At 39.9% G+C, this 27,350-nt stretch overlaps 1 protein-coding gene across 1 annotated transcript in view; it reads right to left on the minus strand.

Annotated features, from left to right (window-relative positions):
- The window catches only part of bcam (basal cell adhesion molecule (Lutheran blood group)), a 68,797-nt gene extending 65,742 nt beyond the window's left edge, over positions 1-3,055 (minus strand). Inside the window, exon 1 of the mRNA XM_079837091.1 lies at positions 2,809-3,055. Coding sequence (XP_079693217.1) covers positions 2,809-2,872 — 64 coding nt within the window. The 5' untranslated portion in view covers positions 2,873-3,055. The remainder of the gene's footprint in view (positions 1-2,808) is intronic.
- Positions 3,056-27,350: the final 24,295 nt, after the last annotated feature.

Here is a 27,350-nt window from a genome sequence, read left to right on the forward strand (position 1 = left end):
GGGGCGAGATGTAACCTGTCCCCTGCTGAATGCTTCTCATTCCAAGCAGTGACTCCCCCCTCCTCACGGGCATGAATCACTAAGCTGATCCGAGAGACTGGGGCCCACAGCAGAGAGCCAAATCACACACTTTACCGCCTCTTTCCACTGCTATCATCATCACCGGACAAATTATCACCTTGGGTTTGAACAGTTACACAACATGTAGGCTGCACACACAGGTGTGCGTGACTAGCTTTATGCGCAGGTGTGTGAGTGTGATGGATATCTATAGGAGCTTTGAGCTCACAGAAGCCACCTCAGACATAAGATTGGCTTTTATCTGCTGGCCCAGCACAAAGAGCGGGTTTTAATTTGAAGCCTCCTAATACCATAATAATTACTGCCGACTGCAGGGGGTGATGTGTGTGCGTGCTCACGTTTGATGCCGCTGCGGTTGGGGAGGTTCTGCTGAGGAGAAAATTTAAGCAAGGAAATGAGCGGAGGAAATAGACAAAGAAGGGAAGCGCGTTGTTTCTGCGCGGCTCTTTAAATCTCAGCTGACAAGCTGTCTCGACGATTTTTTCCGCCATCTTCTGACATCCCACCACGATCAAATGAGCAGTCACCAAGGTGCTGCACCAATACCACCTAAGGATACTCAATTGGGGCTCGAAAACGCAAATCAAATTATTCAAATATCATCTGAGAGGTTATTGCTTTGGTATCAGTGCTGGTGGTTACAGTAACAAGGTCATGTGGCTCCAATATGAGGCTGGACGGGAACCATTTTAAATGCTAATCACGGAGACTTCCATTATAAGGCAAATGAAAGCTCTAGCAGAGGCTGGCACACCTCTGGGAGAGGTAGGCAACAAATTGAAATGAACGGGCAGAGTTCCAGCAGCTGTCATTTGGCAGTTAAACGCTACAGATCAATTGAAATGTATGCCCGGAAAGAGGATAAAGTCATTAAAACAGGTTTTCCTGTGGAACAAACTCAGAGCAGAGCTTGAGAAGTGACGGATCATGTGGTATGATTGACATACTAGAAACTGCCGGACAGGTCTGAGTCAAATCTGACAGAGTTTGGCATCAAAAGAAACTGTGGATCCCATGATCAGCCCAATTAAAGGACATGCAAAAAAATACATTTCTTAATGATGTTTGAGTTAAAGAGAAAGAAGAAAAACAGCTACAGAAGTGAAGATCTCAGAGGACCTGCTTTCAGAGCAACAGAAGCATCACTGATCAGCGCATTAAACCCCAACACAGCAGCCTGGAGACTTGACTGAGCTCATCAAGAAACTCTTCATCTGTCTGTTGCTCAGCACGTATTTTCAAACTCTGGACATGAGAAGAGTCTCAAACAATGGAAGGGCGCAGAGGGATACGATAGGTAGGTAAAAAAAAGACTTCAGATAGCCGCAGAACTGAAAGAAGGTGAGAACGCAGGAAGAACCAGATACACAGTAAGGGAGGGGAGTGAGAGAGCGCCTTAAGAGCAGATAGGAAGATAAAACACAAGTACCTCTGGGATGGAGAAGAATGTATGCCTGGGAGGCTTTTTTTCTTTCTTTTTTTTTGGAAGGCTTCTTTATATGAGTGTTTTTTACTCATACAGTCATGTTAAAGTGGGATATATACAAATTCTGAAGTCAAATTGTGTGTCATAAATATAAATTGTATCCAAAAGTCAAGCAGTGTGGTAATTTGCATTTAGGCTTCATTTTAAAAGTGGTAATACATCAACACATACGTGAAAGAGGTGGTAAAGCCGGTCAGTCGGAGGCGGAGCTAGAGGAGGGGCCAAGTTGCCCCTGTGCTGAAACATTATTGGTCACATAGGAAGCCAAACACTTCAAAGCAGAACAAAACTGAACCGCAGGGTGCAGACAGTTACGGCCCAACGGCCTTGGTAGCACAAAGCAGGTTCATATTCTGACAGAATGCTAACAGGCATTATTTTACTTCTAGCCGACTCTTAATAAAATTGTTAGCCAAATTGAAAGAAAAAAAAAAAGAAAATTTAACAAAGGAAATCGACAGTTGCGTTTGATCAGAACTTAGTGATTCTGTGCATTTGTCACAGAAAAAAAGTTGCATATATCTGGTAGGCATATTTCTATTGTACATAATTAGATCATGGCACCCAGTACACAGTTCTGTATTCTATAATATGATAGTTTTACATCTACAAAAGCTATCTGTAAATGAATACAATAAATAAACAAATGATAACAGTACATAATAAATACCATTATTTAAGATTAGGCTATATAATCTTAAATTGATTTTTTTTTTAAAGTATAAGAATGAGATTGTAAATCCCCAAAATTTAAATAACACGTACTAATAATCATACTGGCGTGATATGAATTTGGAGTCTCGCAGCCGCTCACTTGAACGCGGATGAAAGTAAGCGCGTCTATTCGGCGACAGTGCGCGCGGAGCTCTCAAGTGCAGCGGAGCAGGAGCTTCCCTCCCCTCCTCAAAGACCAAGACCAGTCCAGGTTGTTAACCCTTGAACCATTCCCTGACTTAAACATGAGCAACAGACCCTCATAGACACCGACAGCCACAAAATAACCTGTTTTAATGTCCTCTGCAAATGCTTTGCTTTCGACACTTCAACTTGCGCTCACGGTAACAGGTTGTTCCAAGAACCAACAGAAAAGTAACTCCACATCTTTATTTACTCCACATTCAAAAAAGCCATTTACGTTTATACACTGAAAGTTTAGTTAATCTTGTAATTTACAGAAATCAAAACAACTTTTAATTATAGTAAAATCTAATTTCATAAATAATATAATTGAGCCTCCTTACCATGCAGCGCTACAGCAAGCAAGGTGCAGCAAACCCCGAACCGTCCCAACATCGTTCTCTCCATAGTGGCGTCTTAACTTGGCGGCTTTGTTTCGCGTCGCGTCGTATTTCTTTGCAGTCTCGTCTGGGTACAGCTCCTTCACGCTCTGCTCTCGCGCTCGCACGCAGCAGTGTAGTGCGCTCTCCCGTCCTTCTTGGCGCAAGAAATCTGATGCGTATGGCAGTGACTTGGCTGATATATTTGCACAAAAGGTGACCGTGCGCCCCTCCCCTCTCCTCTCCCTTCCCAAATGAGTAAAGTGCTACTGGAGTGAGCACATACGGCCAAGAGACGAGAAAGACTTTTACACGGTATCACAACGGATAATTATAAAGGGTGATACTTTGAATAAAAGTGACGCAATTTAATTTTGAAGGAACTAAATTAATATCATAGGGCTGTTTTGGTATGATCTCTAAATCTGTTGTAGCCCAATTTACAAATTAGGACTAGGCTACTCTTGTAATATGTAAACATATACAAACATATTGTAGGCTAGATTACAGGTTTCGTGTGATTGATACTTGTATAATTCCAGCTCTTCCATCGGTTTTGTGTTTAGTAATAGTCTCTCAGCTCACACTGGGTTTCAAATAGGCATTCTTGGGTTAGTTGGAGCAAAACAGCTGCTTCACTTTTCTCAGGGCAAGAGTGGGGTGCACGAGAGAGAGAGAGAGAGAGAGAGAGAGAGAGAGAGAGAGAGAGAGAGAGAGAGAGAGAGAGAGAGAGAGAGAGAGAGAGAGAGAGAGAGAGAGAGAGAGAGAGAGAGAGAGAGAGAGAGAGAGAGAGAGAGAGAGAGAGAGAGAGAGCGCGTTATCGAACCCGATAAGAGGAGAGAGGCTTGGGAAATGGAGTAGGGCAAAGTGATGAAAGAAGAGGAGAGAGAAGACAGGAGGGTGGAGTTTTTGTGTTGGAGAGAGAGGATGCAGTGTGATATATTCAGCTGTGTCATTATTGTACTTTGCGCTATTATTGGGTCATGACAGCACAGCAATGTATTAAAATGCTTATCTCATAACGCCTGGAGTGACTCTTTGCACTTCAAAGTTCACTTAGACGCTGGCTATGCACAAGCATTGCTTTACTCCAATGCCTAAAATCCAGTGCAATGCACAGAAGTTAGGGAGTATTTAAAGGGTCCTTTGGTAAAAATGGGTCAAATACAATCAGTTAATGTCTGCTTTCAAAAAACAGCGGAACTTGCTTAGGGAAATTTCTTTAAAAAAAACACACACAAAAAAACTTTTTTCCCAGTAACATCAACATCAGAGATGAGGCAGACTGATATGAACAGCCTGTTAAAGAAATAGTTCAACAAGAAATTTAAATTCTCTAATAATTTACTCACCGTCATTTTGATACAAACCTGTATGTTGTTGGGTTTTTTCTGTGGGACGCAAAAGAAACAATTATGAATTTTCATGTAGCTCAGTAACAGTACATAGTAGTTTGATAGAAGAGATTGTTCACAACAGTAGCTCCAAAAGAGGCAAAATCCTCACTCTGTCCTCCAGCTTTCCCGATCCCATTTTCAAATGATTTAAAAATAATAATAATAATATTTTATATTTAATAATGTTCTGTTATTTTCTATCTATTATTTTTAATAGTCAACTATAGGTATAGAGCCTTTAGTTTTTAGATTATAACTTTTTTTACTCTTAGATTTTGATTGATTGATTGATTGATTGATTGATTGATTGATTGATTGATTGATTGATTGATTGATTGATTGATTGATTGATTGATTGATTGATTGATTGATTGATCGATTGACAAAATTAACTATAAAAGCACCATAAAAGTAGTGCACAAGCCATACAATAGCTTTGTCTGACAACTTTATTCATTAACAATACCACCTGCCACTGAAGCTCTATGATCTCAAACTGCTTTGATGTGAAAGGGGCACTTCAGCGCTGGGAAGATGAATGTGTATTTAAACAGTATCATTTATGTAGTAGAAATGTGAAATTATTTTTGAATTTGGTGCCTTCTAGACTGAGAAAAGACAGAAAATGTATTTTTGTCTCATGTGGATGAAAGACAACAACTCCCAGAATGCACTTGCTTCGTTGCCCCACGAGGCCACTCCTAAAGCCACGGCTATTGGTTATCACTTGCCCACCATGACACCGCCTCCAACGTCGTTTTGATATTTATAGTAATCAGTAAATAATTTTGTTCAGTTAAAGAATAGACACTACAATTAAAAACTGAACGTGTCTTTTCAATAAAGTGTGAGTGAGCCGAACGAAAGTCACGTCACAGACGCAGCCGGAGTCTGATTTCATTCATCACGAGAGAAGAGCTGAGCAGAGCTGAGGTAAGCGTGGCTGTCATTCTTGGCACGTGTCCAGTCTGGCATGTTATCAGATCGCATATGGAAGCTAAACTTTCATAGAAAGTTGAAACACTCACTTTGCGCCGTACTTCTCCGTTATGAATGCCCAAGCCGTGCGGGCGTGCTCATTTACATTCTGTGAGTGAGATCCCTCCCCTGTGGGCGGGTTGAAAACATGCGGAACTAGCTCCTGTAGTCTCTAGCCTCTGGCCAAAAATCCTCAAATGACACAAAAGGACGATATTTAAGAAATAAAAATGCATAATTCTCTCGTCTCAGGGGGATATGATGGGGAAAGTAGCATAATTCGAATATACTACCAGGTTTCTACTGATACAAAGCTTAATGCTAAATCACTGAAGTAACCCTTTACTGATGGCAAATGCCATTGGTTTTCATGTGGCCAGACATCTAAAACGGAATTCAAAATGTAAAATTAGATTTTCACCCAAAAAAATCTGTCAACATTTATTCACCCTCATGTTCCAAAAAAGAGCTGCATGAAGATTCTTCAAAATGTCTTATATTGTGTTCCATTGAGAGAGAGGGGGAAAAAAACATGTTTGGAACAACAAGAGGGTAAATTGTTTCATCTATTTCTTTACAGTTCCTTTAACAGGAACTACTACTACAGAGTCGGTTTCAGTTACTATACTTGTAACTGAAACCGACTCTGTGACCTTTCCACGGTCCAGACTCTGCTCTTTGAAAACATCAGAGTCTCACGTTGACCCCGAATGTTGTAGTGATCTAAAGTGTGTGTGATTTTCACCAAAAGTGTCATTTTCTTTGGGAACAATACCACCAGAAGTACTCTGCGTGGCTGGATGATGGAGGGGTGTAATGATAAAATGATGAAAAGGGAGAGAAGAGGTTAGAAGAACTCTTTGATTCTTGTGTCAGGGTGTGACTAGCATGGGGCCTGGGGGAACAACGGGGATACAGAACAGAGGAGCGGAGAAGAGAGAAACAGAATGATAAATTGGGGCTTAAGGAAGAGGAAAGAGGACTGTACACCAGGCAAGTAAATCAGAGAATGAGTAAAGACAGACCAAACAGAGCATGAACAGAGCAGCAGAATTGAATTTGATGCACTTTTTACATTTATTTTCGCAATTATAGGTTGTTGTGTACGCTGCAGTAACACACTCTCTCTATTTTGCATTTGCCTACATATTTTCAGTCGCGTATTTGTTTATCCTCAAAATCAGTTTTATTATAAATGGTATTCCTGCCTTTTAGTTTTTTGGTAGAACTGCTGAATACAGAAGACACAGAGAGATGAAAAATCTTTTTTTAAGTCTTTTTATAGACCAATTTGATATACAAGCAGGGGAAATAATTTGAGCCTAAATATGTTTTTTTTAAAACTGTAACTATTTTATTGCATTCTATTCTTATTGTATTGTATTCTACTCCGTTAAAGAATATGTGAACGTGAGAAGATTTTTTTTCATTTTGCTGCATTTTTTTTTTTTTTTTTGCCGGCTGTCCAGCTGCTCTGTCAGGAGCAGAAGAAGTAAAGCTTTGAGGACCACACGAGGTAGTTTATAGACCAGACCTGCCACATCACTTTTCCTGACTGCTCTCTATGGGTTTTTTATTTCTCTACACTGAGCAAGCAAAGACTCAGAGCCCAGCCAGCCACCACCCACACACTGCACAGAGCGAATGCCAGAGCCTACCACAGTCAGTGAGCCCAAGCCTGCCACGAAGAAATAGCCAGTTAAGAGGACTGAGAAAACCCAGGAGCTCGAGCCACTTAGAGAGTCTGACCAGGTGCTTGAGCCGGCAACATCAAGCTTGTGTTGTTTGGGACAGCTCATGAAATATGAGGTTATGGAATGGAGTATGGCTGGTCCTGTCCAGCTCAAAGGCTCCTGTGCCTTCACTGGTTCCACCCAGCACAAAATCTCCTGTCTCCAGAGTTCCCACCCAGCCACCCTCTTCTTCCAAAATCCGCTGGTTCCCTTCAGCCCCATGGCTTCTCCTCTGACACCTCTCCACGGTGAGGATTTACTTCAGGTCTTCCGGTCTCCAGCTCTGCTCAGTAAAAAGGATCCCCCGGCTCCACCTCCAGCCTGTCGACCTATCGGTTCTGCCTTTGCTCCTCCCTCCCTTAGTTCCAGCAGAGATCATTGTCCTTGCTGCTCCACAGGGCTCTCTCGTCCCTCCGGCTCCTCCATGATCAGGTGTCACCCTGCCTGCACCACGGACTTACGAGCTGTCTGCAGCGCTCCGTCTCTTCACCCCTTCAGCTCTGTCTGGCTCTGCCTTCCCTCTGGCTCCACATTGGCCCTCAGTCCCACCGGCTGCACATCAGTCCTCTTTCATCCGGACTATGCTCTGGGTCTCTGCTACTCCTGCTCCTGGCTCCTCCCACCGTCATCGCCACCCTGGTTTCTCCCACCGTCACCTGCAGTGGTCTCTTGCCCTTCCCCTGTTCCAAGTCCTCCTCTAGAGCCCCCTCCCTTAATTGAACTGTTATGGCATGAGAAAGCGCTTTCAGGATTTATATGTTTATACGGATTGTTTATACGTCTTTTTTAATATATCTTTCTTTTTGGATTGTTTATACACACTAACCGTTACAGACGTAAGATGTTGCCAGTTCTATTTGTATAAAATAAGAGAGCAAGTTCGCTGTGTGATACAAGAGAGGAAGGATAACACACACATAATAACACTAAAAATAATGTAAGGTAACAAATAATAAGTGAAATGTAATAAAAAAGTATAAACTGATCCATACTTTTTTTAAAAGAATAGGAGAAACTGTTAAACTTCAATTCCATTCTTAGCAGAAAAGAACCTACCTACAAATGTATACTCTTCTAGGCATTTCCAATTCGACACATATAGATTCACCAGTTCACACTTACAAATAAGTCAGATAGAATAAATGGTATGCTTATTTGGTGTGCTGTCTGAGGCGAGGGCTCCGAGCTCAGTATTTGGCCCAAACCCAGAGTCCTCCTCCCATATTCCTGGCTGTGATAAGAACCAGCCAAGAGTGAGGAGTCGCGGTGGTGGAGGGATGCTGAAAACTGTCGAGGAATGTAGGTGAGTTGACTGTATATATATATATATATATATAGGCTTCCTCTCATGCTGATTGGATAAACGTGGTAATTGATGATGACGAGTTGATTGGATAGATCATTTGAACGTGCTCTTCTGAACTGTTAATAAAACATAATTACTTTTTGCCATAAAGTGGCCTTTAAAATTGAGTCAAGAACCCTAGGGTTCTATATAGAACCCCAATGAACCTTTCTTTCTATGATTGGAATGTCCACCAACTAACCAATTTTTGTTTGAAATTAAATGAAAGACAGATCCATATTCTGCTTTCCATGAATGATAGTCACAACACACTAAACCCACAAGCTGCATGTATCCTTTAGATCTAGCCATAACAGTCTATCATCATGGTGGCACAGTGTCAGGATTCAACCCAAAAAGTTTGCATATTTGGACCAGTCATTTCGGCATGGCACGTGGGCGGACGTGCTGACATTTCAGCTGCAGGGTTCATCCTCATGGGGGCTTACAGTAGAACAATAGAGCCTATCATTCCTTTCCCTCACAGCCTGACTGAACATCTTTCTCTACACACAGAGCAAATTATCATAAACTTCAGACCACACAGATCAGTGCTCAATGTGGGTGAACTGACCTTAACTCATGCCAAAGGTCAAAAGAGCAACTGAGGAAGACACGGTCTTCATTAAACACAGTCAGTGTACAGAACCGGATTCATAGCTCTGTGCACAATGATACTTACGTTTACTGTAAACTCATAAGATGACTTACTCAAAAGAACTGTGGGTTTCAAATTCACTGCCTGTGAAACAATGCACCTGATAAAAGCCTTTGTTTAATACTCACATGCATACTAGAGGGTTTAAAATGGGCATATGACATATTTTCATAGCATGAATAATGATTTTACTGATGTAATGATGTTTTACTGGTGTATAACACACTTACAAAAGTTTTGTTTCAAATAAATGCTGCTCTTTTGCATCCTGAAAAAATGTATCATGCTTTCCATAAAAATATGAAGAACAACTGTTTTCATGATTTAAAATAATAAGAAATGTTTCTTGAGCACAAAATCAGTATATTAGAATGATTTCTGAAGGATCATGTGACACTGAAGACTGGAATATTGATAGTGACAATTCAGCTTTGCCATCACAAGGAATAAATTGCATTTAGGTTTTTTTTATTGTAATAATAGTATATATATTTCACCATATTCCTGTTTATACTGTATTTTTATTAAATAAATGCAGCCTTGGTAAGCATAAGTGACTTCTTTCAAAAACAAAATATTGCTGATGGGCGGGTGTATATGTATGTTTTAGGGTACTTTGTGGGTCCATTTGTGTACCACACATGCAATTTCTCTCCGAAAAAAAAATATTGCAATATTCATACGCTGAAACAACATGCCTGAAGAATTTAAACCTTTATCCATTTTTAGCACTCACTGTTTCCAAACACATACGCCTGAAACACGCCTGGGGTCCATTTCCACAGAAGAAGTTTATGTGAGCTTGAGTAGAGATGGGGGTGTTGGAGCTTACGGCAAAGTGAGGATTTTTTTCAGTGAAAAATTCCTCGACTCACTTTAAAGAGAAAGAATAAAAGTTCCATGGAATGAATTAAGTGGTAAATATGGATGAACCAAAGCATGACTGTTTATTTATGAAGCATATTAATGAGGCAGCCAGTGTGTGTGCGTGTGTCAATAAGTCATGCCAACCACAAAACATTGCATAATCCCTACACAAAGACTGCTGTCTGATCTGTGGGCACATCAAAACATATTTACACCTAAAATACAGCTCAAGTTCCCACAATTGCACATGATGATTAAACCAGTGCATTTTTACGTCCAAGCACTCTCTGAGCTCAGATTTCTCGTCTCTAGAGTCAGATCATAGCAGTGTTTGTCCACCTGTGCATCCATTAGGCTGTGCTTCTGTCAGTGTGTGTTAGCTGGTTCACAACGGGCCCCATCTGTGTACAGTGAGGCCTGTTTCAGTGCCAAACCCCCCTGATGTCACCTCCCCTGAGTGGCCTCCTCCTTTGATGGGACCCCCAGACTAACCGAAACCAGCGCACACACAAACGTCTGCTCTTTATCGACCCAGCCAGCGTGCTAATCCTTGCCCATCGCCTATTTTCTTCTCACAATCTTATTTTCCTCCACATTTCCTTAACCTAATCTCCTTCAATGTTCCGCCTCATTCCTTTTATCCTCGTTTCTACTTCCTCTGTCACCCAAAAGCCCTTTCTTTATCATTCCATATCTGTTTGTCTCCCTCTCACCCTCTGTTACTCATGATGATGGTCATTATCTTATTAGCCGGCAATGACGGTGCATTCAGGGAAGAGAACCTGTGACACACACTCCGGCACCAATGCCAGATTGATGCTGAGACCGTAGAGAGAGTGCTGGAAATCCCAGCCTGCAGCAGTCAGTGCAACCAAGCTCCGCTTACCGCCATGATTTAGCACTGTGATCTCTGCTGCCAAGCTCCCAGCGTACCCGCTCATAAGGAAGAGTGGCAGGGCAGTGGAATGGGCCACGTGCTCCTTTAATCAACTTACTAGCTGATTCACTCACGTCTGCTGGCAGAAATAGAATGCAGAGATCTGCAAAAACATGACATTATTCAGGTTAAAAGGAAACTGTGACGTTCTCAAAAGCCAAGGACAGCGTAATGTACACTCACTGCAGTAATTTATTGAAGAGGGTTGAGACTTCATTTACTGCTTAGGCATGGGAGCATAAATCAATAGGAATCATAATCAATACTCAGCATATGGTGAGGCGCAGCATCCCGCGGGAGAGAGTGTGTGATTGTGAGTGTGTTCATCAGGCTCGGTTGGCTTGAGCTGCTTCTGTCCCTTTGATCAAGCAAGCGGGTCTCTGTCAGCCCCCCTACAAAAGCTCACCCTCACTCAGTCTCTCCCTCACTCACACACACATTTCAAACGCTTTATTTGGATTTACAGTTAAGTTAAGCAGGGATGACGGTTGGATGACGAATTATTAAAAGTTAATGCACATGGTGCTAATGCAGCCACCACGTGAAGCAAAGTCACAGCTTGGGTGTGCATCAATTATCAATAATTTAACAGCCAATTATTCTGCTTACACCGCAGTAAGCACATAAACACATCTTACATCATTGATTTACCAACTTGTTCCGGAAAAAAAAAAACTGAAAAGTTGTTTTCAGAAAAAGAGAGAGGGGTTCTTTCCATATACTGTATATAATGTAATTTATAAGTCCATTTTGAAATAAATAGAAATAATCCTATTGATTATCATATTTACTTGCAAGGAAATAACATAATTCAATTCAGGCAAGATCTGGAACTACTTCATATAGACCTTACTCACAGCAGCACCATCTTTGATTTGAAAGAGAGGTTGTGAGGGACAGACATACACTCTAAAAAAAAAGGCTCGTAATCATAGGGGAACCTTTTTTAGTGCTATATAGCACCAATTTTGGTGCTTCAGTGGTTCTTCAGCGGTTCTTCAGAGGTGCTATATAGCACCTTAGTCAAAGAACCGGTGAAGAACCTCTGAAGAACCGCTGAAGAACCTCTGAAGAACCGCTGAAGAACCACTGAAGCACCAAAATTGGTGCTATATAGCACTAAAAAAGGTTCCCCTATGATTACGAGCCAAGAACCATTTTTGGTGCAATATAGAACCTTTTTTTTTTTTAGAGTGTACATCTCTTCATTGGGTTGTACTGTACTGTTTTTGAGTCTTTCTGCTGAGGAAACACTGCAAAGATTTCTAAGGCAATATGAGTTGTTGTGGAAAATTATAAGTGATCTTGGAGCTTTATACAGCTTTTTACAGCATTGAAAACAAGGTTAAGTATTTCTATTCCTCACAGCCTCGCTTTCATACCTGTCATGGCGCTGCTCTGAATAAAGTTTATAGCATGCTAATAATTAAACCCTTAAAACATCTGTCAGCCAATCAGACTCAAGCATTCAACAGATGCATATTATATTAGATAATCGTTAGAGGTTCTATTATACAGACAGAGAATCTGTTCATATTAAGCCTATACAGGACACTAGTAAAACAATTATATGAACAAGAGTTTACTGAGGATAAACTGGATGTCTTAAAATATAGTCCTCATTTTTCCTAGTCCAGCAATCTGAAGTTCCTGTATACACTGATCAGACATAACATTATGACAGGTGAAGTGAATAACTGATTATCTCTTCATCACAGCACCTGTTAGTGGGTGGGATATATTAGGCAGCAAGTGAACATTTCGTCCTCAAAGTTGATGTGTTAGAAGCAGGAAAAATCGGCAAGCGTAAGGATTTGAGCGAGTTTGATCAGGGCCAAATTGTGATGGTTAGATTACTGGGTCAAAGCATCTCCAAAACTGCAGCTCTTATGAACTGTTCCCGGTCTGCAGTGGTCAGTATTTATCAAAAGTGGTCCAAGGAAAGTACAGTGGTGAACCGGCGACAAGGTCATGGGCAGCCAAGGTTCATTGATGCACGTGGGGAGCGAAAGCCGGGGTCCGATCAAACAGACGAGCTACTGTAGCTCAAATTGCTCAAGAAGTCAATGCTGGTTCTGTTAGAAAGGTGTCAGTCAGGGTACCAACAGTGGGCACATGAGCATCAGAACTGGACCATGGAGCAATGGAAGAAGGTGGCCTGGTCTGATGAATCACATTTTCTTTTACATCATGTGGATGGCTGGGTGCGTGTGCATTGCTTAACTGGGGAACACATGGCACCAGGATGCACTAGGGGAAGAAGGCAAGCCGGCAGAGGCAGTGTGATGCTTTGGGCAATGTTCTGCTGGGAAACCTTGGGTCCTGCCATCCATGTGGATGTTACTTTGACACGTACCACCTATCTTAAGCATTGTTGAAGACCATGTACACCCTGGAAACGGTATTCCCTGGTGGTCTCTTTCAGCAGGATAACGTGCCCTGCCACAAAGCAAAAATGGTTCAGGAATAGTTTGAGGAGCACAACAACGAGTTTGAGGTGTTGAATTGGCCTCCCAATTCCCCAGATCTCAATCCAATTGAGCATCTGTGTGATGTGCTGAACAAACAAGTCTGATCCATGGAGGTCCCACCTCGCAACTCACAGGGCTTAAAGGATCTGCTGCTAACATCTTGGTGCAAGACACCACAGCGCACCTTCAGGGGTGTCCATGCCTCGACAGGTCAGGGCTGTTTTGGCAGCATAGGTGGGGGGGGGGGGGGGGGGGGGACAACAACACAATATTAGGAATAATGTTATGCCTTATCAGTGTATATAGTTCAACATCTCAAAGATATCAATCATCAAAATAACCAGATGTGTTACTTTCAATTAAGTCTGGTATGTAACAGGGTAGTAAAACATTCCACCATGCAGATAAAAACCTCCAGAGTAATAACTGTTTTAGTGTTTTCAATCATTTCAGCATAGTCAGTAGAATTGGGAATGTATAGTGGTTAAAGTCGCAATGTAACTGAAATAGCAACAAAGCATTTCTTCCATTTGTGATGTACATCTGAGTGAAACAGACTATCAAAAAAAATGAAGGGAAGGACTTCTATCCATCAGTTGTTTGTTTGCTAGAAGCAGATCTGAATGCACCACCAGACAGTTTGATGTTTCACCTGAAGATCAAGTTTTGATTACAAAAGGTAAAAAATAAATAAATGAAACATATGAATGGATAAATAATTTACAATAAGATAAATAACATCTTTCATGGTGACTTTAAATGATTAAAAAATAATCATTACTATAACAAAAAGTGACTTCAAAAAGTGTGGGCACTATAAAAAAAATCCTCCTCACAACCAGACAAATGTTTTGTGAATGTAGGTTTTTTTTTTTTAGGTCATTACATTGATTGGATCATAAAAAACAAATGGAATAAAGACATTTTTGAAAAATATTATATTTTATTCCTATTTTGTGCTATGTCCTCTGTAGGACACAAAGACCCAAGGTCAACAAAAGACATGGTGTCTTCTGCAGAGGTCATGTATGAAATCGATGACCTGTTTCATAACAGAAAGTCATATTCTGATTTGAAACCACATAACATTTTCCTGAGATTGACAAACAATTTGAAAATGAGTCAAATTTAAATAAAAATTACAAAATATTGTTATATTTCCATAAGCATGCTAAAATCATTCAGTCATTTTTAAAGACCAAGGAGAGGGGGTTGTCATGGTGAAACCTCCAAATAGTTGGTATCTCTGCAAAGCGCTGAATGCGCGAAAGAAAGCATTGCAGGCACATTTGAAAAATACGTTTCCTGCCTTCGAATGATAAAACAATAGATAATTTTCAAAACCGAGATCAAATCTGGACACTTTCTGGTAACATTAGTGCAATACGTTTTATAGATGTGATGATATACATGCATGGACACCTGTGTATGCATGAGGGGAACTGGCTTAATACATCCAGCTGAATCACCTTGGGACCAGATCATTAAAAGTAACTGCAAAAATCGCTCGGAAAAAAAAAAGTTTTTTAAGTCTGCCCGCTGTATGCCTATATTTTTGTCTGTGTTTTCAACACGCAGAGCACATACTGTATACACACACTCACTTCAACACTTCATCTCTTCACAACCACCAAACATCTGACTCACGTTCTTACACCCTCAACTTCAACATCTCTTTGACATTATTAACAATAGATCAATTATTGTTTCACAGAGAACGCTGCTCACCACTTCCTGGAAGAATAATGCTGCTTAATTCTCTAGGTTTATGAGTAATCTGACTCAGCATTTCTCACTTTTCCCGACAGAGATGACTTCACATTGCAGTCCACAGAACAAGCGTTACCACTGGCAGGAATATAAGAGAAAGGGGAAAATGCAAGAACAATCGATCAGTTTATAAGTGGAAATAATAGATTTTCTCTGAGTGCTTTTTAAAAGCGTACAAACAAATGCACTCTTTCTCTTTCTTTCCTCAGTTCTCTCTCCTTTCTTCTCTTTTATTCCTCTAAATAATCCCTCATTCCCTCCCCCTGTCTGTTTGCTCTTTTCCCCCACATCGGGCTGATCCACTCTTCATCAGCATGCAAAGCAGTTGGGTTCCAGCTGTGAACAAGGGATTGAAATGGAAATAAAGGAGAGCAGAAGAGCAGATTACACTCCTCCAGCACACGTTCTGCCTCTTGGTTGGAGAAATTGGGGAGAAGGGTCAGAAGAAAAGGTGGAAGGAAAGAAAGGGTATTTATTGCCCCCAATGAGGGCAATATTTGTGTACTTAAGCTTCTAAGAGCACAGGGTGAGAATTAAAGAATGAATGTCATTAAAAGAATGTTAGAAATGGTAGTTTAAAGGCAATTGGAAGCTAACAGAGGTAAGGAACAAGTGATATATTTTGTGGTCAGTGCCTGTCACTCATTTGTCACAGAACTAACTGACAATTATGATTACGTTATATGAAATTAAGACATGAGGAACTAAAGACAAGATGGCTGAACAATACACAACAATAATACGTGTATCTAAATTATGCTAAATGAATAAATGTAATGTATACTGTATATATAAATTTAAATGAATAAATTGATACAATGCACTTATTGTTGACATACATGTTTGTTTTACATTGTACACTCTTAAAAATGGTGCTATATGGCACTTAATCATAGGGGAACCACTTTTGGTGCTATATATCACCATATCTTAAAAGGTTATGTATGGTAGCGGTGCTATATAGCACCAAAAGTGGTTCCCCTATGATTAAGAGCCAAGAAGTGTACTATGGAAAATGTTTTGCACTTTTAACTGTGGGACCTTATATAGACTGGTGTGTGCCTTTCCAAATCATGTCCAATCAACTGAATTTACCACAGCTGGACTCCAATCAAGTTGTAGAAAGATCTCAAGGATGACCAGTGGAAACAGGACGCACCTGAGCTCAATTTTTAAGTGTCATGGCAAAGGCTGTGAATACTTATGTACATGTGATTTTTTTCAATTTTTATTTTTAAAAATGTGCAAAAATGTCATATACTATATAAAGTGACGATTTGAAGTGAAATGATGATTATATTTACAATAATAATGATTATAAATTAAGATGATAATGAAATGTATTTCATAATTATTAAGATAGATACAATTTCAGATCCCTGACAAATACATACATTAGAAAATAAGGTATTTTTATATGTGTTCGCTTTTTTTGCGCACAAACGACAACATTGTCAAAACGATCCCCAAGCACAACACAAATGACTAAAAACGCTTTTATGCATGCCAGGCCCGTAGTTGGCGATGTCACTTATGCGCCGACTGAACACGTAATACGCATACACATGACGTCACCGTTTTCAAAAACTAGCATTTTTGTTGTTTACATGAGGATGATAATGGTTATCGTTTTCAAAATGATCGAATGCAGCATTTGCATAGATACCCTCAGCGTTACAAATGTAATGTCTAAAATGATCTACTTCACTTATAAGCTTTTCTCAAAAGAAATTATCCATACAGGATTAATTAGATTAATTAACATTTACTTTAACATTTATTTATTTAATTGAACATTGTTTCATCTTAATAATCATATTACAAATCAATTTAAAAGACATACAGTCGTAACCTATGCCGAACACCCAAAGAAACTCATTCTGCACTAAAGTCAGGGCTGGAAATGCCACAAAGGGTCATTTCAAATGGAATAAAACATGCTATTGCATAATTATATATTTTTTTAAAACAGGCAGCAAGAGCAGAGTGGCAGTTATGCTTGCAGGTTGCAGGCCACTTTAATGGGCAGAGTCTTTGTACTCACTCAACCATTACTCCCATAGGGCAAGGAATAGTAGCAGTGCATTGTTATTCATGAAATGCTGTGTGTGCTGTGCTACAGATTTAAAACACAGCCAGACATGAGACACAGCTGTAACAGAAGCACCACGGTTGTGATGAAAAATGAAAAAGAGGGTCATTCATATATCAAAAGACAGGGAAGCATGACTCCCCATTACTGTAGAGGAGAACAGCCTCAGGCAAACGCATAATGTAACACTAAATGTCTGTCTGTTACATTTGCGCAACCCTAAAGCAGGTTCAGGCCTTTCATCTGCTTCTGAGTATGCAGATGACTTTCAGAATGGGACAAAGTGAGATGCAAAGTTATAATCTCTATTCTCTAACACAGTTTTCTCTGGAGAGCACAAAAAATATTCAAGTACTTTAAACCCACATAGGTCCATTTCGGTTCTGTAAGTCATTTTCCTAATTAACCTGTAATGTAGCAGACACCTCGCTTTCATTTCATTTTCCCTTTGAAAAGACGACGATATAGGGTATGCAGCACAGCCTTGCATGCTAATGGATCTCAGAGCAATGACACAATGTCTCCTTTCTGGAACACTGTCCCAAAATTTCACTGTCCTGACTTTGACTGTAGCATTAGCATTCCATGTGAGCTCTCTCCTGAGCTTTCTCCTTCAAAACCAAGGGGACAGTCAGTGTTCTGTATCCAGACAGTAGTCTCAATGTCTCACTGTGGCTCTGCACTACCTGACAGACAAGCTCTAAGAGTAGAAGATAAAAGATCTCAGACCTGGTCACTCTCCAGCTCAATTCTCCCAGTTCTGATACAACATGCAACCTATACTGGCTGTAAGAAGTATCAGGAAACAGATTGAGAAATGGAATGACAGAGAGAATTTCATTGAAAAGACTATCACTGAGGCCTACCAGGCCCCTTACGCTACCATTTAAAACGTTGGGTTCAATAAGATTTTTTTGTTGTTGTTGTTGCACCAAGGCTGCATTTATTTGATCAAAAAACAGTAATGTTGCGAAATATTATTACAATTTACAAATATTTTAAAATGTAATTTGGCCAAGCTGAATTTTTAGCATCATTACACCAGTCTTCAGTGTCACATGATCCTTCAGAAATTATTCTAATATGCTGATTTGCTACTCAGGATTATCAATGTTGAAAACGGTTGTGCTTAATATTTTTGAGTAAACTGCGATTCTTTTCAGGATTTGTTGATGAAAAATGGTTCTTAGCTCGTAATATTTTTAAGAGCTATACACTCACCTAAAGGATTATTAGGAACACCTGTTCAATTTCTCATTAGTGCAACTATCAAATCAACCAATCACATGGCAGTTGCTTCAATGCATTCAGGGGTGTGGTCCTGGACAAGACAATCTCCTAACTCCAAACTGAATGTCAGAATGGGAAATAAAGGTGATTTCAGTAATTATGAGCATGGCATGGTTGTTGGTGCCAGACGGGCCAGTCTGAGTATTTCACAATCTGCTCAGTTACTGCGATTTTCACGCACAACCATTTCTAGGGTTTACAAAGAATGGTGTGAAAAGGGAAAAACATCCAGTATGCGGCAGTCCTGTGGGCGAAAATGCCTTGTTGATGCTAGAGGTCAGAGGAGAATGGGCCGACTGATTCAAGCTGATAGAAGAGCAACTTTGACTGAAATAACCACTCGTTACAACCGAGGTATGCAGCAAAGCATTTGTGAAGCCACAACACGCCCAACCTTGAGGCGGATGGGCTACAACAGCAGAAGACCCCACCGGGTACCACTCATCTCCACTACAAATAGGAAAAAGAGGCTACAATTTGCACAAGCTCACCAAAATTGGACGTTTGGAGACTGGAAAAATGTTGCCTGGTCTGATGAGTCTCGATTTCTGTTGAGACATTCAGATGGTAGAGTCAGAATTTGGCGTAAACAGAATGAGAACATGGATCCATCATGCCCTGTTACCACTGTGCAGGCTGGTGGTGGTGGTGTAATGGTGTGGGGGATGTTTTCTTGGCACACTTTAGGCCCCTTAGTGCCAATTGGGCATCGTTAAATGCCACGGCCTACCTGAGCATTGTTTCTGACCATGTCCATCCCTTTATGACCACCATGTCCCCATCCTCTGATGGCTACTTCCAGCAGGATAATGCACCATGTCACAAAGCTCCAATCATTTTAAATTGGTTTCTAAAATGGCCCCCACAGTCACCAGATCTCAACCCAATAGAACATCTTTGGGATGTGGTGGAACGGGAGCTTCGTGCCCTGGATGTGCATCCCACAAATCTCCATCAACTGCAACATGCTATCCTATCAATATGGGCCAACATTTCTAAATAATGTTTTCAGCACCTTGTTGAATCAATGCCACGTAGAATTAAGGCAGTTCTGAATGCAAAAGGGGGTCAAATACAGTATTAGCACATTTTTATTTTTTTACACGTCTAGAACTTTTTATTTGAAATTTGAATGTCTTCTATATTTATGACTGTGTATTTGAATGTTGGTATGTCATGTGTAATTTCATGTCGCCTTGTACTCTGCGCCTTATCTTGGCCAGGTCGCGGTTGCAAATGAGAACCTGTTCTCAACCGATTTACCTGGTTAAATAAAGTAAAGTAAGTTAAATAAATTAGTATGGTGTTCCTAATTATCCTTTAGGTGAGTGTATAGCACCACTTTTGGTGCTTCAGTGGTTCTTCAGCGGTTCTTCCCCGGTTCTTTGACTTAGGTGCTATATGGCACCGCTAACTAAGGTGCTATATAGCACTGCTACCATGTACAGAACATGTTAAGATATGGTGCTATATAGCACCAAAAGTGGTTCCTCTATGATTACGACGAAGAACCATTTTTGGTGCCATATAGAACCTTTTTTTTTTTTAGAGTGTAGCCTGTCTCCACCCTCCTACGTACTTCCGCTCAATTCCGCTTAATTTTTCTTCAGTACTCCGTCTGGGATTGCGGTATATTCTCTGTTTTTTTCCGGTCCAATTTTAACCGGTCCAATCAGCGAACAGAGGGAATGACTGAATGAAATGTACGAGAGTCTGGTAGGACCAGGCTAGGCATGAGGCATATTATATTCATGATGAAAACTATACCTGATTAATCGGTGAAACAGCAAGTATGATTATGGTTAGAGGTAGGAGTCAAGTCAAGTCAACTTTATTTATATAGCGCTTTTAACAATGTAGATTGTTTCAAAGCAGCTTTACAGTGTTAAACAGGAAAATAATCCAGCATAATTTTATTCAGCTGTATAGCCATTCTGGAAAAAATGCTGATGTCATCAGTTCATTTCAATTATCATACAGTGACAGTGTGGGCTTTAGATCAATAATTAGATCAGTAATTTAGTTTAAATGGTTAATTTAGTTTATTAATTAGATTTATTTCGATGTTTAGTTGAAAAATGTAGTGTCCCCAACTGAGCACGCCAAGCCAGAGGCAACAGTGGCAAGGAAACCAAATCCCCATTAGGTGACCTAATGGAGAAAAATAAACCTTGGGAGAAACCAGGCTCAGTCGGGGTGCCAGTTCTCCTCTGGCCAATTAACAAACAGCATATTATTATTATTATTCTGGCAGCTTTACAGCTCAGAGGTCATAATAGATCGGAATATTTGAGGGACCGGGGCAACATGCTGGAGACGGGTTTATTGAGGATGATGTTAATTAAATAATTATTAAAGTGCAATATTCGAATGATCGGAGGCAACACGCTGGAGACGGGTTTATTGAGGATGACATATCGATTTAAGTATTATTTAATTGTAATATTCGAACAATCTGAGTCAACACGCCGGAGACGGGTTTATTGAGATGCCGTGTCGATGAGGCAGTTGCAGGGGGAGTCTAATCACGGTCTCTGCAGACACTTCGGGGTCCTGTGTTGGTCTTCTCTGGGCGCAGGTCCACCATCTGAACTGGATACGGCCCGGATTCAGCTGACTGCAGTAAACCTCGGGATAAAACAGAGAGACTATCATTAGCGTAGATGCCATTCTTCTGATGATGTAACGAGTACATCAGGTGTTATGGGAAGTGTTCCCGGTTCCGGCTGACCTAGTTAATGCAGCCTAACAATCATTTCATTGAAAAAGTGTTTTATGTGTATGCCACAGTAAAGAGATGTGTTTTTAGTCTAGATTTAAACTGACAGAGTGTGTCTGCTGCCCGAACAATGTTAGGAAGACTGTTCCAGAGTTTCGGAGCTAAATAGGAAAAGGATCGACCGCCTGTAGTTGATTTGGATATTCTCGGTATTATCAACTGGCCAAAAGGAAGAGCCTTAGGAAACACTCAGGTTTCAGACTCCCCAACTATCCTATGTTTCCCAAATTCATGCCCAAATTCTAACAAGATGACCAAGTGAACTGATTTGCCTCAAAGGGATTTTAAAACAGCCTTGTCAAATAAGATGTGTTTTGGTCGATCAGATCACAAGTAGATGAGGGAGTCTCTTTTGTCCACTTTCAACCACTTCTGTCCTGATTTCTTCAAGAGGATGTGGGCAGGGTAAATGTATGGGATTTTACAGATCTTTCAATCAAAAGGACAAAATAAGCTTGTGCAATTTACATATGAACTCATCGAAGATGACAGAAAAACATACAGAGAGCATCGGATTTCGTTTACGCTCTGACAGTTAATTCAGTCAATTCTACACAGTTAGTGCGTGTTAGAAATCAGGAATGGTGAGAGAACATTGTGCTTGGTGCATTTTTTTTCTTCAAACCAATTTTGGGTCACCAGTCAACAAAGTTTAAATCCCGTCTGGCTAGCGTGCTTCCCATAATGTTTATGCGTTAGGTAAGTAGGCGGCCTTTTGTGGCTTTTCGAACACTATGAAAGCAATCCGGTCAAATGCGTTTTCGACTACCTCATGGAAGTGGTCGAAAGTGGACAAGCTCAAAATATTTTAGACCCCATTTACACCTATATATAGCATATTGCTTGTGATCCAATCAACCAAAACACATCTTGAAATCAGGTGTAAACAGGGCCTAAATTATGACAGAATTTTCATCCCTATCCCTTTAAGGGCCAACTGAAGACAAACAAAGACTTGTATTAGCCAACCACTACAATAAAGTAGCTTTCGCAACTTGGAATGAGAGTTAGAAGTCAGAGAGAGAATATAGCAAAGTTACAGAGAAATACATTCTGTCCAACACATACACACACACACATTTCATGTACAATTCCTCAGAACTGCATCCACCCAATTATCAGGCACACCTTACAAACAGCATGCCTGAACTCTGAGGGGACATGAGGCGAGAGAAAAGTGGGAGAACTTTGCCCAAAGTAAAAAAAAGTAATATTCCATTCAACACATTGCTAAAGCAGATGAACTATCATACCATCAGCACTGACCAGCCATAAATAATCCATTCCTATCTTTCTAGAGAGTTCACCCACTCTAATAACCCTAACTCATGCGTGCCTGTTCAGGCTGCTCTAACCAACTGCAGGGCTCTGGACTGTCATACAAGACTTAATAAATAACTGCAGGTATGTGCATGGCTTATGTTCACATTTCTCTGGACACTGTTCTAAGTAAATATTTAATACCAAGATGTTGCAAAATTCATATTCCTGCACGGAGGAGTGGGATGGTGGATGTGCATTGTCTGCATAAGTGAATGGGAGAGGAATGGGCTGATAGGAGTAAATGAGAGCGGTACTCTGGGTCAGAAGCTGTTAAGATAAGACCACACATACTCGGGGGGAGAAGAACTGAGAGCTTATAGTGAACAGTGGTTTGAGTTGAAAGAGAGGTGAAGTGATGGTAGCCACTGAAGGGAGGTTGCACAGGTGAGAGAAATAGAACAGAAATAGGAGAACTTTCTGGTTATCAACTTTTGTGATTAGATAAGGAGGACTTGTTTAAGAGCAAAGACAGAGACAACCCCTTACTAACTCCAAACATGCTTGTTTGTTATTTGGATGTGTGCAAACAGATAATCCTTCAGAATGTAGATGTTTCTGATGATTTTGGAACAAAGCGGGTCAAATTTCAATGAACTTTCGAAAGCAAGTTGACTGAGCTTCTGCAAACGTAGTTAGACGTATGTATGAACATCTATATCTGCAAAAGGTTACAGCAGATGATTTTTCTAAACATAATACAAGAAAAAGGTGTCAGCTAACACAACATTTAAAAGTTATCAAAGTAAAAGTAAAAACATTAAAAAGTGTAATATAAAACCTGGAATATTGAGTTAATACATAAAAAAACACAAACCAACACATTGTCACCTGTGAAAGGTTATCCCATTTCTTTGTGAATTTAAATATTGGCGGTTCGGGCCAAGAAGCTATGCAATGTTGCGGCATCATTGATTTACTATGAGTGACGATGTGGCATCTATGTATACAATACATAAATATGCAAGTTCTTATTTTTGTCACTCTCACATTGATGAATGTGTCGGTTTTCTTTCTCTGGAGATTTCAAACTTGATGCCTAAGACCTGAATATTATGATCTCTTTACGAGGGACCTCCTTGCTGAAACAAAGCAATATGTATATTTATGTATTACAGTTTTTTTCAAGCGTTAACCAATACTTAAAGTAATTTTTCTAAACTCGTAACACGGCAACACACCTACATCACACAATTGGACAAAAAGTACATTTTCTGGCCACTTTTTGTTAAATTAATGCAAACTCTACATTTAAAAACACTAAATACCTTTTTCTACATATACTAATGCTATTAAAACACAGCAAACCTCAAAATTGAATCCACTCAAAATTGAATCATTCTGTCAAAACACTAGCACTTGTTTTCTATCCAACATGAACGTAGTCAATCATAGTACAATGACTAACAAAATACTAACATTTGATGGCATTAAGAAAATGCATTACTTGTCATGTTTCAATTCTATCTGCAGACAATATGAAATCCTTTTACTGTAAGCCATTCTACATTTTTGGTTGAGTGTTGAATTTGGAAACTTGGCAACATGGAAACATACTATCTAAAAGTGAATGAGGCATTACTTTATAGAACAAAGAAAAAAATAGAAAGAAACAGAATTGCTATAGCTGCTGGTCAAATGGGTCCCATATATGCAGAACTTTAGTTGCCACCTCGGTTGAAATTGCTTTCGGGTGTGGGGTGGGATGGGGTGTTGATGGTGCCCCCATAGAGGGTGGCATGGTGCCCCCTTAGTTAGTGCCCTACGCAGACCACATATTCTGCCAGTGGTACTGGAATCATTGTAGTACAAGCTTAATGAAGCTTTTACTGATATGAAAACATGAAATTGCTGCCATTGATCAACAACATATTCAACATACATGGCCTTTGATTACTATAGAATACAATAGTATAAAATGTCATTGTGAATTTTTATCTCACAATTTTCTTGCAATTGCAAGTTCACATCTCACAATTTGACAATTTGATATTATTGGGGTTGTGAGATTAAAAGTCACAATTAGCCTATCTTTTTATTTTCTATTCCATGGCAGAAATATGCTTTCATAGGTTACACATGTGTAAGGGAAAAAACATAAAAAGGCACAGTCCAGCACACATTCTTCCTCCTCTCCCAACCACTTCTCCTCCCTTGTCGTGATCCAACTACTCCTCTCCTCCTTAAACTATTCCTCTCCCTCGCCCATACATTTTTCTTTCTCTCTCTGTTCCACTGTGTTGTTCTGTATCCACATTGAACAAAACCAATTCAAAGAGTCCCTTTTATACTGTGCATGTAATGGAAATAACTTCAACACCTGACTATGCCTCAGACTGAGATTGGATACAGCTATATCTCAAAATTTCAGTGATCTGTTACCCAAAAATGCTCATCAGTTGTTTCAATATTTTCCCCCCAGTCCTTTTGAGATGCTGTTGTTGCAGAAGTAGAGGCTTTGTTCTGGAACATTAGGTCTTCATGTCTGACATTCTGTGTTTAAGCATTTGTAAATAAGACCAGACAGATACGTGATATTGTTATAGGGTAAGCTTATATGAAAAGAAAATGTAAGAATTTTAAGACTGTGTATTGTGTGAAAACAACATGAATTGTGTTATTGGTAAGGTCACAATAGACAAATTTTGTGCTAATTGTGTTTAGAGTTTTGAAAATGTGACTACAGATTGGACAAAAGGATGTAAGACCCATCATCTGTGAGATATTACTAGGCAACATTTATGCAAAATTAATTGGCTTTTTGATTTATAATATGCCAAAGCTAAACTAAATTAAATTAAACATTTAAAAAATAAAATATTACCTGTAAAATATTCTCTGTACTTGATTGAGCAGCGCAGAGCAGCTCTCTTGCACTATGACGTGAAAGACAACTAGTTTGAGAGAATGCGGTTGTGAGTCGTTAAAATTTACAGGCATGAGTTTGGTTACAGAATGTGTTTGCCACTCCCATAAATAACCGTACTGTGTGAACGTAACCGTAATAAGGATTCAAAGACAGAACTGACAACCGAATTCTGCTGCTTTGTAGCTGTGAACTAAATTTTATAACTAAATTTTTATTTCTTTTTTGGGTTATATTTCAAATGTTTATTTCTTTTAATTTTGATGATTATAACTGACAACTAAGGAAAATCCCAAATTCAGTATCTCAGAAAATGAGAATATTGTGAAAAGGTTCAATATTGAAGACACCTGGTGCCACACTCTAATCAGCTAATTAACTCAAAACACCGGCAAAGGCCTTTAAATGGTCTCTCAGTCTAGTTCTGTAGGCTACACAATCATGGGGAAGACTGCTGACTTGAAAGTTGTCCAAAAGACGACCATTGACACCTTGCACAAGGAGGGCAAGACACAAAAGGGCATTGCAAAAGAGGCTGGCTGTTCACAGAGCTCTGTCTCTGTGAACAGCACATTAATAACACATTAATAGAGAGGCGAAGGGAAGGAAAAGATGTGGTAGAAAAAAAGTATACAAGCAATAGGGATAACCGCACCCTGGAGAGGATTGTGAAACAAAACCCATTCTAAAATGGGTTCACAAAGAGTGGACTGCAGCTGGAGTCAGTGCTTCAAGAACCACTATGCACAGATGTATGCAAGACATGGGTTTCAGCTGTCACATTCCTTGTGTCAAGCCACTCTTGAACAACAGACCGCATTAGAAGACAAAAAGGACTGGACTGCTGCTGAGTGGTCCAAAGTTATGCTCTCTGATGAAAGTAAATTTTGCATTTCCTTTGGAAATCAGGGTCCCAGAGTCTGGAGGAAAAGAGGAGAGGTTGCTTGAGGTCCAGTGTAAAGTTTCCGCAGTCAGTGATGGTTTGGGGTGCCATGTCATCTGCTGGTGTTGGTCCACTGTGTTTTCTGAGGTTCAAGGTTAACGCAGCCGTATACCAGGAAGTTTTAGAGCACTTCATGCTTCCTGCTGCTGACCAACTTTATGGAGATGCAGATTTCATTTTCCAACAGGACTTGGCAACTGCACACAGTGCCAAAGCAACCAGTACCTGGTTTAAGGACCATGGTATCCCTGTTCTTAATTGGCCAGCAAACTCGCCTGACCTTAACCCCATAGAAAATCTATGGGGTATTGTGAAGAGGAAGATGTGATATGCCAGACCCAACAATGTAGAAGAGCTGAAGGCCACTATCAGAGCAACCTGGGCTCTCATAACACCTGAGCAGTGCCACAGACTGATCGACTCCATGCCACGCCGCATTGCTGCAGTAATTCAGGCAAAAGGAGCCCCAACTAAGTATTGAGTGCTGTACATGCTCATACTTTTCAATTGACCAAGATTTCTAAAAATCCTTTCTTTGTATTGGTCTTAAGTAATATTCTAATTTTCTGAGATACTGAAATTGGGATTTTCCTTAGTTGTCAGTTATAATAATCAAAATTAAAAGAAATAAACATTTGAAATATATCAGTCTGTGTGTAATGAATGAATTTAATATACAAGTTTCACTTTTTGAATGGAATTAGTGAAATAATTCAACTTTTTGATGATATTCTAATTATATGACCAGCACCTGTATAATAAAAGTATGCAATATGCCTATTTAAATGTATACAAATTAATATTAATATGATTTAATCGTTTTATTTTTTTGACTAATCATACCAAATTGGCATGTTAAATTGCCAGCCCTACTTTTTTTTATCTTCCTAATAGTTTTTCTTCCGTAAACTTGACTCTACTCTGGTCCATCCTTTGACAGGTGTTTGACTGTGTCTGGCAAATGTATATGAACCCAGATCAAGTGCCAAACAGACACACTCAAACACAGTGTTTCTTACCCGCATCTGTTCATAGCTCGCCTTTTGCCCTCCAACAGGTG

The sequence above is a fragment of the Gobio gobio genome, assembly GCF_949357685.1.
Source record: "Gobio gobio genome assembly, chromosome: 15".
NCBI lineage: Eukaryota > Metazoa > Chordata > Actinopteri > Cypriniformes > Gobionidae > Gobio > Gobio gobio.